General features: G+C 35.8%; 1 protein-coding gene across 31 annotated transcripts in view; it reads left to right on the top strand.

Moving 5' to 3' along the window:
- The window catches only part of ANK2 (ankyrin 2), a 676,765-nt gene that overhangs the window by 191,714 nt on the left and 469,780 nt on the right, over positions 1-15,271 (top strand). For 19 of the 31 annotated variants that reach the window (XM_070047720.2, XM_089302913.1, XM_089302911.1 and 16 more), the window contains exon 2: positions 2,499-2,559. The exons of the other annotated variants lie outside the window; for them this stretch is intronic. In XM_070047720.2, the coding sequence (XP_069903821.2) occupies positions 2,539-2,559 (21 nt within the window). In that variant the 5' untranslated portion in view covers positions 2,499-2,538. The remainder of the gene's footprint in view (positions 1-2,498; positions 2,560-15,271) is intronic. 31 annotated transcript variants of the gene reach the window in all.

Below are 15,271 nucleotides of genomic sequence, written 5' to 3'. Positions count from 1 at the left end.
GGATGAACAACACTAAAATCAAAGCCTGCTTTTGAAATGTGGCTAAGTAAGTCATCTTAATTTCCTTACTGCCATCAACTCCAGATTGTTTTGCACAGCATAGTCTGTCTGCCTAATTATATTACATTGTCTAGTGGCAGTGCTTAGGATTCCTACATTTTTGTATGGTTTTCAAAGTTGTTAAGTACTCAGAGAAATGTCAGAAATATTAAAGAACTATAAGCTTTCTAAGAAAGTAAGCCCAGAATAAAAGTGTAGAGATTAATAGTATTAACCTGTATTAGAGAGAAAATATAACAAGAAGATTATGTTGACAGCTTCAAGAAAAAGTATTAAGTACTCATTATTGAGTATACGTTAGCAAGGCATATAAATGGACTATGTAAAGGAAATTTGAATTTTTGGGGGAAGATGAAAAAGGAAGAATTGAGTAAGGAATCAATGAGATGATGGACAATTGTTGGAAGTCAGTTATCGGATTATTTATAGACTGAATACAATCCTAATTAAGTGTAGGTTGGATTTTAAATCACTGAACTCAACAAATTGATACTAAGTTTCATTCGGAACATACATAGATGTGAACCTGAAAGAATATTCTGGAACAAAAAATAATGACGATTGTAACTTACTAGATATTAGAACACAACAAATCAGCAAAAATTAGAACTATGAATGAGTGGAACAGGAAAGAGATGAAAGGAATATATAAAGAGATGAAATATATATCAGAAATAAAAGTCCTAGTTGAAATATTATTTATAGAACTTTAGGAAAAATCTAAGTGGTCATTTGTAAGATAATGGCTAAGTAAATTATGAAACAGCAGCACAATGTGCAAATTACAGATGTTAACACAACATGCATGAACACTTGACAGTACCATGGAATATAGTGTGACTAATCATGGTATATTTTATATGCGCTTATATATTATATAATTATATATTATACAATTATATAATTATATTATTATATATTATATTTTGTATATTATATATTATATTTTATATTATTATATATAATATATTATATATTATATAATATATTGTGTATTGTATAATATATAATATATATAATTATACATATTATATATGATTATATAATATATAATATAAGCACTTGCTCGAGTGCTTAAACCTAGATTTCTCTCTCTCTCTCTGCCTCTCCTTCTATCTCTGTTTAAGTCTGAATTTCAAATAAATAAATAAATCTTTAAAAAAAAGAATGTTCATCTTAAAATTCCTTTACTGTTTTTATAATCTTTTTTTAAAGATTTATTTATCATTTATTTGAAAGGCAGAGTTACAGAGAGGCAGAGACAAAGAGAAGTCTTCCATCTGCTGGTTCACTCCTTAAATGGCTGCGTTGGCTGGAGCTGGGCTGAAATGAATCCAGGACCAGGAGCTTCTTCCAGGTCTCCCATGTGGGTGCAGGGGCCCAAGGACTTGGGCCATCTTCTAATGCTTTCCCAAGCCATAGCAGAGAGCTGGATCAGAAATGGAGCAGCCGGGACTAGAACCAGTGCCCATATGGGATGCCGGCACTGCAGGAAGTGGCTTTACCCACTAAGCCAAAGTGCCAGTCCCTTTAGAATCTCTTAACCATTAAATTTGTAATGTAGGTCTTGTGGACTTTTGTACAGGACATTACTGAAATGTCAATGAAAGTATATTGGTTAAATGTTGCTTGGCATGCCTAAACTTGAACTAATAAAAACAATTGTTGGGTCTGGCGCTGTGGCGTATAGGTAAAGCTGCCATCTTTAATGCAAGCATCCCATATGGGCACTGGTTCGAGTCCTGGATGCTCTACTTCTGATCCAGCTCTCTGCTATGGCCTGGGAAAACAGTAGAAGATGGCCCAAGTCCTTGGGCTCCTGTTCCTGTGTGGGAGACTCAGAAGAAGCTCCTGGCTCCTGGCTTCGGATAGATGCAGTCCTGGCCATTGCAGCCATTTGGGGAGTGAACATAGCAGATGGAAGACCTCCCTCCCTCTCCCTCTCTCTCCCTCTCCCTTTCTCTCCCTCTCCCTCTCCCTCTCCCTTTCTCTCCCTCTCCCTCTCCCTCTCCCTCTCCCTCTCCCTCTCCCTTTCTCTCCTTCCCCCCCCCCTCTGCCTCTGCCTCTCTGTAATTCTGCCTTTCAAATAAATAAAATTAAAAAAAACTGTCATGTGTGAACATGAATTTTGTCTTGTTCACAATTGTCTTGATCATCTGAAATCTAGCACTGTTACTTAAAGAACCTTGTGAAGTGGGCACTTAGTCCTCTTGCATATTAATATGTTATTTCATATTTTTTACAAGTCTTATTTGTCTACTTTTATGAGCCCCTGAAATATTTGTGTATGTTTTGCTTTGTTGTTTTATATATAACAGAGTCCATTAAAAAAACTCTATCAATGTCTACTACAAACTTATTTTTAGTTGAAATGTAAAAGTTAGTGACTAATTGAGATGATTTTACACTTCTAACATTTCCTCTTTTTTTTCTTTTAGGTAAGTAATTGAACAGGGACATGAAGAACTGATATTTCAAATGACAACCATGTTGCAAAAGGTACTTTTGGTATTTTATTATTACCTTAAAGGAATTCTATGAAAAGACATAGAATGTGACTCAGTACTAGTTTGGTTAAAACAATGTTTATCAAAAACAGATTTAAAGATGCTACAGTGTTAATAGTTTTTAAATTATGAGGGAATAATATTTGATAAGACTTTCTTCTGTAGGCTAGGCAATTATTATCAGTATTATTGGGGAACAGAAAAGTAAATTAATTGGTCATTTTTCTCTCAAGATATTAACTGATAAAAAAAGGGAAAAGGGGGAAAGAAATTTTAATGTGATAGACAAACACAGTAGGATTTATTCATCAAGGTCAGTTGTTTTCTCAAGGAGTTATGGTTGGTTGGTTTTTCATGATCAAGATTTTATCTTCAGAATATCTTGTGTCATTCTAAGGTTGTCAATAAATGTTTTGATTCTGGATAATTCAGATAGATTACATCTGTGTGGAGAAATCTTCAGATTCTATATGTGTCAAACAGTGTTAAAGAACAGGTAAGTGGGGAAGAAAGAACTATTACACTTAAGGAAAAATACTATGTAAAACTTCTTAGTCCTGTCAATATGTCATCCATGATCTGTAGAAATCTTTCTTAAGTTGTCAATCTCATCTTAGAAGAGCCCCTTTCCTTTCTAGAAGGAATCTTTAAAATACTGTGGAAATGATCACATTTGTACATAGGAAACAATTAAATGATGACCCTTGCAATAGTTCTGTGATGCTGTTAACATTGGCAAGCACCTAAAAGACCAGTGATATTTTAGATGTAATGAGTCATATATTGTCCCTGTATACTAGATTAATAATTCGGTCCAATAAGTGAAATATAGGAGTGTACTTCCAAAAGTTTATGGATAAAAATGTAGTTAAAAGACAAGTTTATTTTGGTGTGAAAATTTTTTGAAATCCATGCATGGTCTTTTCATAGTACACATTTTCCACCAACTTTTTGAAGACCCTTTGTATATGAGAATTCTTTACAGAGGAAAAATCAACTCAGCTTTCTCATAAGGCACAGCTGTTAAAGAATTTCTAATTTTGCTTAGAAATTTCCTCAAGGTCTTACAAAATTCAGGACAGGTATCATTGAAGAGGATTGATGTGAAGAGAAGTTTGAAAAAATTGGACAAGTAACTGTATCTCAAAAAGTTTATACTAGTTAATTTGCATAAATTTTCTGGACTTTGTGACTAGTGTTTTGAATGTCAAATGAGAATTAAATAATTTTATTAATGTTGATCATGAAAGCATGTTAATCAGCTTGGGCTATTTTTAGGAGGAGATATTACATCATCTTTTTATTAAATAGTATAAATTATACAATATTATATTATAAATACAATAGAAACAATTTAATAATATTAATATATCATCATATAATTTGCTTTACTTCAGTTAACAGTGAGACTTTCAAGTATAAATGCTTAGTTGGCAGTTGGATCGATGAGTCTTAGAAACTCAGAGGAGCAATCTGTGATGGACTTGGAAATCATGGTCTCACAGTTGGTTACTAAGACTGCAGGAATCAATAAGATTGCTTCTATAGAGATGATAGCATAATAAAGGAGAGGAGCAAGTTCCAACTTTTGAAAAAGAAGGCAAAAGTAATGATTTGGCAGAGAGTATAAAATTTGGCTGATAGGTCAAGGAAGAACAACACTTCAGTAAACTCACTGGAGATTTCCTCATGAATATCTTTTGTGACTTTGGCAAAGAAAGTTTTGGTGGAGTGATGGGGGCAGAAATCAGACTGGAGTAGGTTGAAGAATAAATAAGATGTGAGGGGATGGAGTTAGCAAAAATGTTAGTTTTTGAAATTTTTGTCTGTGAATAAAAATGGAGAGAATCCAGTAGTTGGGTTGGGGAAGTTGGGGTGCAAAAAGAGTCTTCAACATGTTTAAATGTTAATTGGAACAGGACAGAAGGGGAGACATTGAAGGTGTGGATTTCTGCGAATGGAGGAAGGGATGAGGTAGGCAGTCTAGAAAGAGAGATCATCCATAGCTAAGGGGAAAGCCGCCTACTACAACATAACCAAGGCAGATAAGCTTATAGATTTGATAAAAGAAGTTGAGAGAAGTATCACCAAATTGTTTCTATTTTCTCTATGAAGAAGATGTGGCCAGAGTAGGTAGTAAAGTTTTGAGGGAAGAACAGTGATTTGAAATGGTGTTTGTGGAAAATGGGAGAGAAAATTGCATTGAAGCCAATTATTGATGACTAGGAATTTATAGGTATGTTATACATATGAATGTTACTTCCATAAAATCAGAATTCAGAGATATTCTGCTTTGAGAGAAGATATTTGAAAGATTTTATTATTATTTTATTATAAGAAGTACTTAGTTTCAGTGAGTGTCTCCTAACAACAGCATTTTCATGGCAAAATTTAAGAATAACTTTTGGTCTTGAAAAAGATTACTTTTTTAAAAAACCCAAACTGGTTTTTGTTTGCCATGACTGAAGAGGACTTACTGTCCTTCCTCAGGCGTCTTTAGCTTTGCACTGTATTTCTGCCCTGGTGAACGTACCTCAGACAATAGAATTAGAAGGAAAGACTTAAGGAGGCCCAGAAGATGGGACACCTCAGTTTGCTGACTTTGCTTTATGGAGAATGTTGATATGCCCCTTCAACTAGGAATTGCTTTCCATTTTGACTTTTAAGAGTGTTTGTTTGACAGCTTAAAGATCTTTATAAAACTGAAGAGATCTTCTAGTTAAGGAACTTTCAAATGTTTTCTTAGCTTCAAAATTATTTTGAAAAAAAAAAAATCAGAATGGTTGCAGTGGACATGAGAAGTACAGAAAAGAGGAGGTAACTCCTCATCCCATTTTCAAAAAGGTTCCCTGAGACATTGTCAGGGAACCTGGATAATCAATGAGATTTTTCAAAAATTACAAATCTAGGTGATCACAGTTGCTTTTAATTTCATAAAAATATAAAGGTCTTAAGATAAATTAAGTGTGGTTTTAGGATTATTTTTTCTTTAATAAAATAGGTTAGTATTTACTTTGACCCAAAGCATAGAATTATTATCTGTTATTGACAGTTTTAGTGATGATTAATATTCTTTTGATCAAAGAAGCGCTATAGAAACTATTGCTAATATGAGGCAAATCTGGAGATTGAAAAGCCACGCGCTCTTTTTAATTAGTTTTGCTGGTCAGAATGACTGAAGTTTGGAAGTAGGGAACCCTTTTTTCTTTCTTTTCTTTTTTCTTTTTCTTTTCTTTTCTTATGTTTTGTTTTCTCTTCTTTCTTGATTTATTTAATTAATTAATTAATTAATTTCAAAGGCAGAGTTACAGAGAGGCAAAGGCAAAGCCAGAGGCAGAGCGAGCCACTGGTTTACTCCCCAGATTGCCACAACAGCCAGAGCTGGTCTGATCTGAAGCCAGGAGCCAGGAGCTTCTTCTGGGTTCCCCATGCGGGTGCAGGGGCCCAAGCACTTGGGCCATCTTCTGCTGCTTTCCCAGGCCATAGCAGAGAGCTGGATGGGAAATGGAGTAGCTGGATCTTGAAGCGGTGCCCATATTGGATGCTGGCACCCCAGGTGGGGGCTTTACCCACTAGACCACAGCTCTAGCTGATTTGATTTTATACTTTATATTTGAGGCTCATAGAGGTTAAGTAACTTATCCAACTTACACAGTAAATTCCCTGCAAATGCAATGGAGCCAAAATTCAGATCCAGATAGTTTTATAAGACCAGAGTGCTGTGGTGATGCTAGACCCAACAGCCACTGAGGATTAGGAAGCCAGATTTCAGAATTGTGAGAGGCCTAGCAAGGAAAGGGCTGGTTCTCCAGGCTGGAGAGTGTTAGCCAAAAAGTTAAATACCTCCAGTGATTCACTGAGAAAGATGTGCCTCTGAGGGGACCCCCCGGAGGGTTTGTATCCTGGGAACCTGCTACCTTCTTAATTGCCTCCACACAATCCACCCTCTAAATCCAACAGTGAATAGAGATTTTGGGCAGGACTCAGGCCATTTGGGGCTCAGGCCACTAAAAGCTTTTAATGTTGAGGTCAGATGGGAAGATCTCTGGCTGACTGAGGACTCCCTGTGGCTTCCCTGACTTCAGAAGTCTGCCAATTGATAGAGCGAGCTTTGTTCATTCTAAGAGTCATTTCCTGCAGAAGAAGGATGAACTCAGTTCTGGCCTGTGTCTCTGACATCTTCTCAGGCATGTGTCTGTGGATCACACTTGAAAATCTATCTATCTATTGATGCATGAAATCCTATTCTACCAGGGCCGGGGAACCTTTTCCCTGCCAAGGGCCATTTGTGTATTTATAACATCATTCATGGACCAAAATTTTCAACTGAAAAATTAGCTCCTATAGATTTATTGAATTTTGAGTCCTACTTGGCAATTGCCTTAACAGGGCCAGACCATATGATTTTGCAGGACTTATGTAGCCTATGGGCCAGATGTTCCTCACTCCTGATAGAGGCAAGTAACAAAAGGAAGAGGATAATTCAAAGGGTCAAATATGAAATCATATGGGCCAGGATATAACTGAGGCTCAAGTTTTAAGAATTTCTTTTTTTCAAGCCTTGTTTAAATACCTGGGACTACTGGGAGAAAATAACAAAGATAAAATTTTTCAGATAGTAGGGAATAGAATACCCTGGACATAGTTATGGATAATGTGGATATTTTTTATACTTTGGTGGTGCTGATTCTCTTTTTTGGGTGAATCAGATGTAATTTTTGAGATATTTTCTGAAATGATAGAATATTGAACTTTTGTTCTGACCAATTATTACAACATAATTTTCTTAAGTTTAGGTAACTCAAACAAGCATGCTCAGTATTTTCTGGAATTTTTTTTCTGAAGAATACATGTACAATAATCATAAAATTAGATTTGTTCACCTTCAGTGGGAGCCTTCTGGTCTTCCTTTCTGCTAAGTTTAATAGATTGATTATCCTTATATTGCTGTCATTGTTTCTCATGCAGTTCTTGACTGGAGAAAGGAAATCTCTTTTTTGTCAAATACTATTTCTTGTTCTGTCATGTTTGATTTTTGGCTAACTCCATGTACAATCTGCATCAAAATCTTTAATTTTTTTAATTCTCACCAAGAAAAATGAAAATGAAAACTGAATAAACCAAAATATTACTGATTTTTCTGAGGGAAGGAAAAAACAGAATTCTGGGGGGGAAGTGCTCATTCTAGTATGTGTTTTTCTGTACCATGCCTTAGCCAATCCTACATTTTGTAGTTGGTCTCTGTAGAAACTGTTGGTGTCTGTTAACAGTGAAAGAAGTTCTAATGAGCTCACTGATTATTTTTTCAAAGCAAAATTGTCTTCTCTCCCATAATCCCTCCGTTTAATTCACATACATTTATTATAACTCCAGAAATACTAGTAATTCTTTATTACAGAATCTATATTGGTCATATAATAAACCTGGGCACAATAGGAAAATGTATGTTAATTACTGTTATCAGCCATAGTTAGCACTTAAAATTTTGCAAACAGATAGTAAAATGAGTAGGTTCTTCTTGGGCAAGTTGGAACTATTTATTTATTTTGCCACAAACTTACATGAACCACAGCTATCTCCAATGTCTGATCCCACCTGCTTGGAGGTAGAGTATATGGTGACAGTAGGATCTTAGCCTGATCAAAGAACAGATTCTGGAAATCTCAGGGAAAGATCTTGTCCTCCTCAGCATGCAACTGGCTTTCTTCATTTTGCTTTCATCAGCTGGGGTTGTTCAGTGATGCAAAGAAAACATTATAAAATGCTTACAGCTTTTAGAAGTGCTTCTGAGCTCTTCAAAAATGTTGAGAGTTGCAGATCTTATAGGAACGGCCTACCACAGAAAAGCTTTATTCAGCTCCAAAGGGAGTGGTGAACTCATTACTGAGCTACTCTAAAGTGAAATACTTACAAGGAGGGGGTACTAACGGAGTCACTGTTGTAAAGCTTAGAGGGAACACATGGATGTCTCATTGCTCGTCTTCACCTAATATCTGTAAAAGGGTCTGTGGCAGCCAGTGCAGGGAGAGAGAAAAAAATTCTGCAGATGGATCAAAAGGAACGTGCAACATCCTCGCTTATTTTTTGGCCAAGATTCTATGCACTGGGAATTCTCAGGCAAAATGGGTTGAACTTGGCAGATTTACAAATATACATATTTTTGCCCAGTACAATCAGGCAAAAAGAGACTTCCAGGGAAAACTAATTATCTTTTGTCTTTTTTTACCTTAGTTTGAGGGTAACACTTGGAAGACAATGAACTGCTAAGATATTTTAGAAGCAATGTTTGGAAAATGTTGAAAGGAAACCTATATTTAGCCTTCTTTTTAAAAAAATTTAAGACTCATTTGTCCCCCCAACATAATTAATCATAATTGACAGAAGCCTAAGCCATATGTTTTATAATTTGAGGACTTTTGTTTATTATTTGCCATCTGCTCTTTAAGAAATTCTGTTTAGTATCTTTTGTTTTTCTTGCCATAATTTCAGCATTATGTCAGTGCAATCAGTTTTCTAAGTGTATATCAGTATGAGAAAAATACCGACTCAGAGATTATTTACCTTATAGAAAAAAAATGCTATATAGGAGTATAAGATATGCTTATCTCTAGAGAATATTTTCTGGAAAATATTAAGATATATGAAAATGTGCTATATATATTATTAATATACAGTGTATTTATATATTTATTTCTATGAATATATATAAATGAAGTGATGTCATTGGTTTTCAGAATCAATTATAGTATTATAAGTAATTTGACTGTGTTTTAAATGCAAATGTGCATGTCTCATGTAGTTTATCAGAAAGTTAAGCAGTATAAAATGAAAGAGAATTAACTTACTTGAAATGATGTTTCACATTTTATAAAAATTTCTAGTTTCAGTTAAGACATTTCAAAAGCCAATGGGCTTAAAATAGAAAAATTAAAAAGAAGTATTCACTTCTAAGAGTAGAGTTGTAGAAAAGAACTTCTAAATAAAATAACTAAATGTATATGTTCTGAGGTGGAAAAATAGCCAAATTTAAAAGAAGAAAGGTGGAATTCTGTGCTTACATCTATTCTTGTCATGAGTAGCTGTTCATATGCTTAGAAAGTATCTGAAGGGTACAAGCTGCTAATCCTGGCTGCCTGCAATTAATACGATTCTATATTTTTGGATATATTTCACATGAGTATGTATTAAATAACATAGTGGAAAGACTGCCAGTCTTGACTTTGCCATGTAACTATCAACAAGTAATTTGATCTGTTTATTATACATGATTATGATAAGAACAAATTGAAATTATAGATGAGGAACATTAACTTTTTTTTTCCTGTTAAATAAGAATACCGTCAACTAGAAAATACATCAGTTCTATGGAGACAATTAGGCTGTGAGCTTGTGCTATAGATCTGGCTGACTTTGCAACCAAGTGTAGCATTAAGGTAGTGTGAGAGTACTACTGAAATGGTTATTCCTATTTGTAAATGTTATTCTGAACTGAATGAAGTTAGGGAGTTATAAAAACATGTATGTGGTAGAAAAGATTATATGTGTAGAATTATAAAGTATATCATTAGCCATTGTTAGTGAGCAGAAAAAATAGCAGTTACAGTTTTTTTTCCTCATATGTAAAGTTCTGGATTGGGTCCATCAATTTCACTTAATATATACATCTCCCCTAAATTTCCAGATGATCTATATTCTTCAGGGACATGGCCAATTTTAATTTTTTATAGTGCTCAGGTATGCATAAGCTCTTATACTATGTTTGTGTTTGTTAGAATGAATATATATGTGTATTTATATATGTATATTCTTGAAGAATAGTGCTTTCAAACGAATTGCTCTTTGGCTTACATTTAATTCACATTTTTGTTTATTATTACTACTATTTTCTGCTTAGGGGAATCTGTAAGAGACAAAACTAGAAAAGTCATAGACCTAGGGAGGGTATGTGGTGCAGTGGGCTGGCTAAGCCACTGCTTGTGAAGACCATATCCCAAATCAGAGTGCTTCAAATAAAATCCTGTCTCTGTGTTATGATCTAGCTTTTTACTAAATGCCTGGGAGGCAGCAGGTGATTCCTGCTACCCATGTGGGAGACACAGTTGGAGTTCCTGGCTACTGACTTTCGGCTGGCCCAGCCCTGGCTGTTGTGGGCATTTGGGGAGTGAATCAGTGGGTGGAAGACACCTCTCTCTCTCTCTCTCTCTCTCTCTTTCTCTCTCTCTCTCTTCTCTGTCACTATGCTTTTTCAAATAAAATAAATAAATAAATATAAACAAAAGTCATAGGCCATCAACTTGGTGAAAAGTAGAATAAACCAATCTTGATTAACAAGAGACAAAAACGAAGAATAATAAATAATAACAAAGAACTAACAAGCAAAATATTATAGAAGCACTATACAAAGACTTAAAAATCTTTTATATGTTTTATGAAAACAAGGTTATTTATATTAAATATGCAGACAGAGTGGAGGGTGGAGATTCTCATTTTAAATTAACCTTACCTTACATCACCTTTCAAGTAAGATTATGTAGATGACATGAACTACACTACTCATGGCCTCTTCGATGTATTAAGTTTTGTGTGGTTCTAGATCCATCAACTTTTTTCAATGGCTATTTGTGTAGTTTGGAAATAGGCTAAATCTTATGTATATTGAGGCCAAATCATTGAAGTGATTGATTGATCTTGTCAACAGTGAAATGCTTCTTATAGTTGCTTTCAAAATTCAGACAGAAATATTTGGTATCTTTGTTAATGACTCAGAAATGAATATCTTTCCTACAACAAATCTGTTTCAGTTAATTTATGCATTTTAGAAAATATCCTGTACCTCTAGGCTTTGTTTCAGTGTTCCCCAAGAAGAGCTATTGGTTTTATTATACATCATTATCATGTGACTCTTGGGTGGAAATTCAATATAAATATTTTTATTGTGTTAAAGAACCTATAAGATCAGCATATTTTTCTTTATTTTTAAAGGTTTATTTCTTTGAGAGGGAGAGGGAGAGACAGAGAGGGAAAGAGAGATCATCTATCAGCTGGTTTGATCCCCAAATGGTTGCAATGCCTAGCCCAGGGCCAGGCTAAAGCCAGGGGCCAGGAACTCCCTCTGGGTCTCCCAAATAGGTGGCAGAGGCTCAGACACTTGGGTCATCTTCTGCTGCTTTCTCAGATACCCTACCAGGGAGCTGGATTGGAGTGGAGCAGCCAGGACTCTAACTAATGCTTATATTGGATGCCAGTGTCACAGGCAATGACTTAACCTGCTGCAGCACAACACCAGTCGTATCAATATATTTTTACATAAAATCTAACAATATTATTTTCCTTATTATGTTGGCACTATGAAGAAGCTAAAGTTTCTCTAAATAATTTATTTTGTTAGCCACTCAGATAAAAAGAGGGAAAAATGGAGAATTAGTTGAGTTAGCTAGAAATATAGTTAAAATTTTTGAAGTGAGTTAGCTGAAAGTTCATTCAATTGACTGTTATGCAAATGATCATATTTTCTTTGTTAAGTAATTTGATAGGACCAGCATTGTGATGTAGTCACCTGGGACACCAGTATCCCATATGGGTGCCCTGCTAATGGGTCCCTGCCCCCATGTGGGAGACCTGGAGGAAGCTCCTGGTTCCTGGCTCCAGTTCTGGTTAGTTCTGGTCCAGTTTCCAGCCGTTGTGGCCAGTGAACCAGTGGATGGAAGATGTCTCTCTATCTATCGAAGGCAGAATTACAGAGAGAGAGGGAAAAGAAGAGAGAGAGAGAGAAATCTCTTCTACCCACTGGTTCACTCTCCAAATGGCCGCAATGGGAGGCCTCAACCAGGCTGAAGCCAGGAGCCTGGAACTCCATCTAGTCTCTCATGTCGGTGGCAGGGACCCCAGGACTTGGGCCATCTTTTTTTTTTTTTTTAATGTTTTTAAAGAATTTTATTTACTATTTTATTTGAAAGGTAGAGTTACAGACAGTGAAGGGAGAGACAGAGAGAGAAATATTCCAATCGCTGGTTCACTCTCTAAATGCCTGCAGTGGCCGGAGCTGTGCTGATTTGAAGCCAGGAGCCAGGAGCTTCTTCTGAGGCTCCTACGCAGGTGGAGGGGCCCAAGCACTTGAGCCATCTTCCACTGCTTTCCCAGGCCATAGCAGAGAGCTGGAATGGAAGAAGAGCAGCCAGGACTAGAACTGGTACCCATATGGAATGCCTGTGCTACACAGTGCCAGCCCTGGGCCATCTTTTAATGCTATCCCAAGCACATTCACAAGGAGCAGGATCAGAAGTGGAGCAGCTGGGACTCGAACCAGTGCTCTTATGGGATGCTGGCATTGCATGCAGTGTCTTAATTCACTGTGCCACAATGCTGGCCCCTGGCCATGACCTCTTGATGCAATTAAGAGATGCAGTAAACACAGGGTGTACCAGGACATGACTAGTAGTGTAATCATTTATTATCAAGTATTACATACTGTACATCATTGTACATACCTTACTTTTACAGAATTGAGAGTGTAGTATGTTTGTTTGCACCAGCATCACAAACAGATGAATAATGTGTTGAGCTTTGGTGTTAGGGTGACTATGATTCCCCTAAACAACAGGAGGTTGTCCGCTCCATTTTAATCTTATGGGCTCCCCATCATATTTACAGTTCTGTTTTTTGAACATTGTTATGTGTACCTATCTGTGTTCTGCAGCTTGAAAGCCATATTTAGGAACCACAAGAAAATTCAAAGGGAATGCTTGGAGCAGAGTTTAAAAAGAGATTTAAGTCTTATAAAAATGGGTCAGTTTACTATGAGATTTACATATAATAATATCTTTGAGATATTTTTCTGTATTTTTCTTACAGTAGGGCACTTTCACAGACAGTGCTCCTGTGTCTTCTTTTCTGTGGGCAGATTTTGTTGCAGTAGTAGCTAGCAGCTCTGCTTCTTCCTTCCTGCTGAGGGCCTCAGGCAACTGACGCCTCAGATAGCTTGTTCATTATCTGAAAACTTGAGGCTTAACATGGTTATGTACTTAGTTTGTGTCACATCATTGGTGGCCCATTGAGGCTTCAAATCCTTGTCTGCATGATTCTCAAACTCATGCTTTTAACCGTGAAACCCAACTGTAACTTATGTATCTAAATATATTGAAAATTATTTTGTTTAAAGATGCCATTTATGGTAACTTTATTGCATCTAGTCATTTATAAATTGACACAGGGTAAAATTAGCTGTGATTGCATTGGGTAACTAACGTGAACTGCAACCTAATTTTTTTTCCTCACCTGCTTACTTTTTGTGATCTGAGGGGAGGCAAAGCCCCAGGACATGTCTTTATATTGCTGTTTCCTAAAATGTAGAGCCAGTAGGGGCCTTAGAAAGCTGGTACTACCCCTGATTTTTTCTATTCAAATTTCTGTATCCCAGTTGAAATCAGCATCATAGGTAAGAATGTCACGTTTATTCCACCGGGGGAAAATCTGTTGGGGATACATAAAGGAATATGTGATTTTGAAGATGTGAATTCTATTTCTAGAAACCTTAGTGAGACAGAGTCCAATAATAATGGCAAGCTACTGCTGCTTCTGGGCCTGAGTGCTTGCAACCTCTGTTTTCTTCCGAGTAATTCCCAGAAAATACATCTCGTCCAAAGTTTTTAGCTAAATTTTCTGATTTTCAGATAAGACTAAGACTTCTACTGATTTGAATTGAATCACAGAAATTAGATTTTCATTTCTTTTTTGGTTGTTATTGTGGTGTGTATTTCCTTGGATATTCTCTAGAGCAGAGAAATTTGTCTATTTTCCTAACCTCTGCATCCTCCGTGCCTCAGCGTTCCTGCTGTGAGTTCAGGAGATGGACTGGGATAACAAATACATGGCAAATGCACAAATTGAACTTGAGCTAAAAAAATCTTTACCAAAAGCATGAGGATTGATAAGAACATGACTTGTAGGAGATTTCTTTTTAAACAAGATAAGTAAAAATAAAAGATATAGGATGGAGTATATCTTGAACAGTAGTATGAACTTTTAAAAACTAACAAGATCATATAAATTATTTTTCAGTTTATGTTGTGTTTCAGTTTTGAATTTGCTTTCTTTGAGGAAGCTTTGCAATTTTCTTACTGTTAACATCATATAGAATATATGAAATTTAGTAGAACATTTGCCTATTATCACTGAATTTTATACCTGTAACATTAAAAAATAGCATAAGCAAATTTTTTTCTTGTATACTTTTTAGTGGTTTTGAATTAGTGATATTTTATGTTGTATTGAAAAAAGCAGATGTGTGAGTTTCACTAAGGTAAAACAGTTATTACTAGGCTACCTACTAAATATATTTGTTTTAAAGATCAAACAGCACTCTTGAGATTGCTGAATGTTGCAATTCCTGAATTGCAAAACCAGTCACATGAACCTGCAGTAGTTTTGTGTTCTGATGTAGTTCTGAAGTGGAAATAGGCTAACATTAAATCTAACACTTCATAGCTTTGTGTGATTAACAAATCTGCCTTTTTCAGTTATTGAAAGCTAATGTGTTAAGTCCATTATATTTTCTTTATCACTGTGCACTTTATGAGACTTGGTGATAGAAAATAGGAGGAGACTGTGTGGTTCTCAATCAAAACTCTCCTTTTTAAAAAATATTTTTTAAATTTACATAAGATGAACAGTTGCCCTTGTAGAGAGTGCTGTGTGTTGTGGGTACT

The sequence above is a fragment of the Oryctolagus cuniculus genome, chromosome 8 (assembly GCF_051225735.1).
Source record: "Oryctolagus cuniculus isolate XC-2025 breed Fujian yellow rabbit chromosome 8, ASM5122573v1, whole genome shotgun sequence".
NCBI classification, from domain to species: Eukaryota; Metazoa; Chordata; class Mammalia; order Lagomorpha; family Leporidae; genus Oryctolagus; species Oryctolagus cuniculus.
The sequence above is the reverse complement of the archived record's forward strand: the minus strand, read 5'-3'. Positions and strand labels throughout refer to the sequence as shown.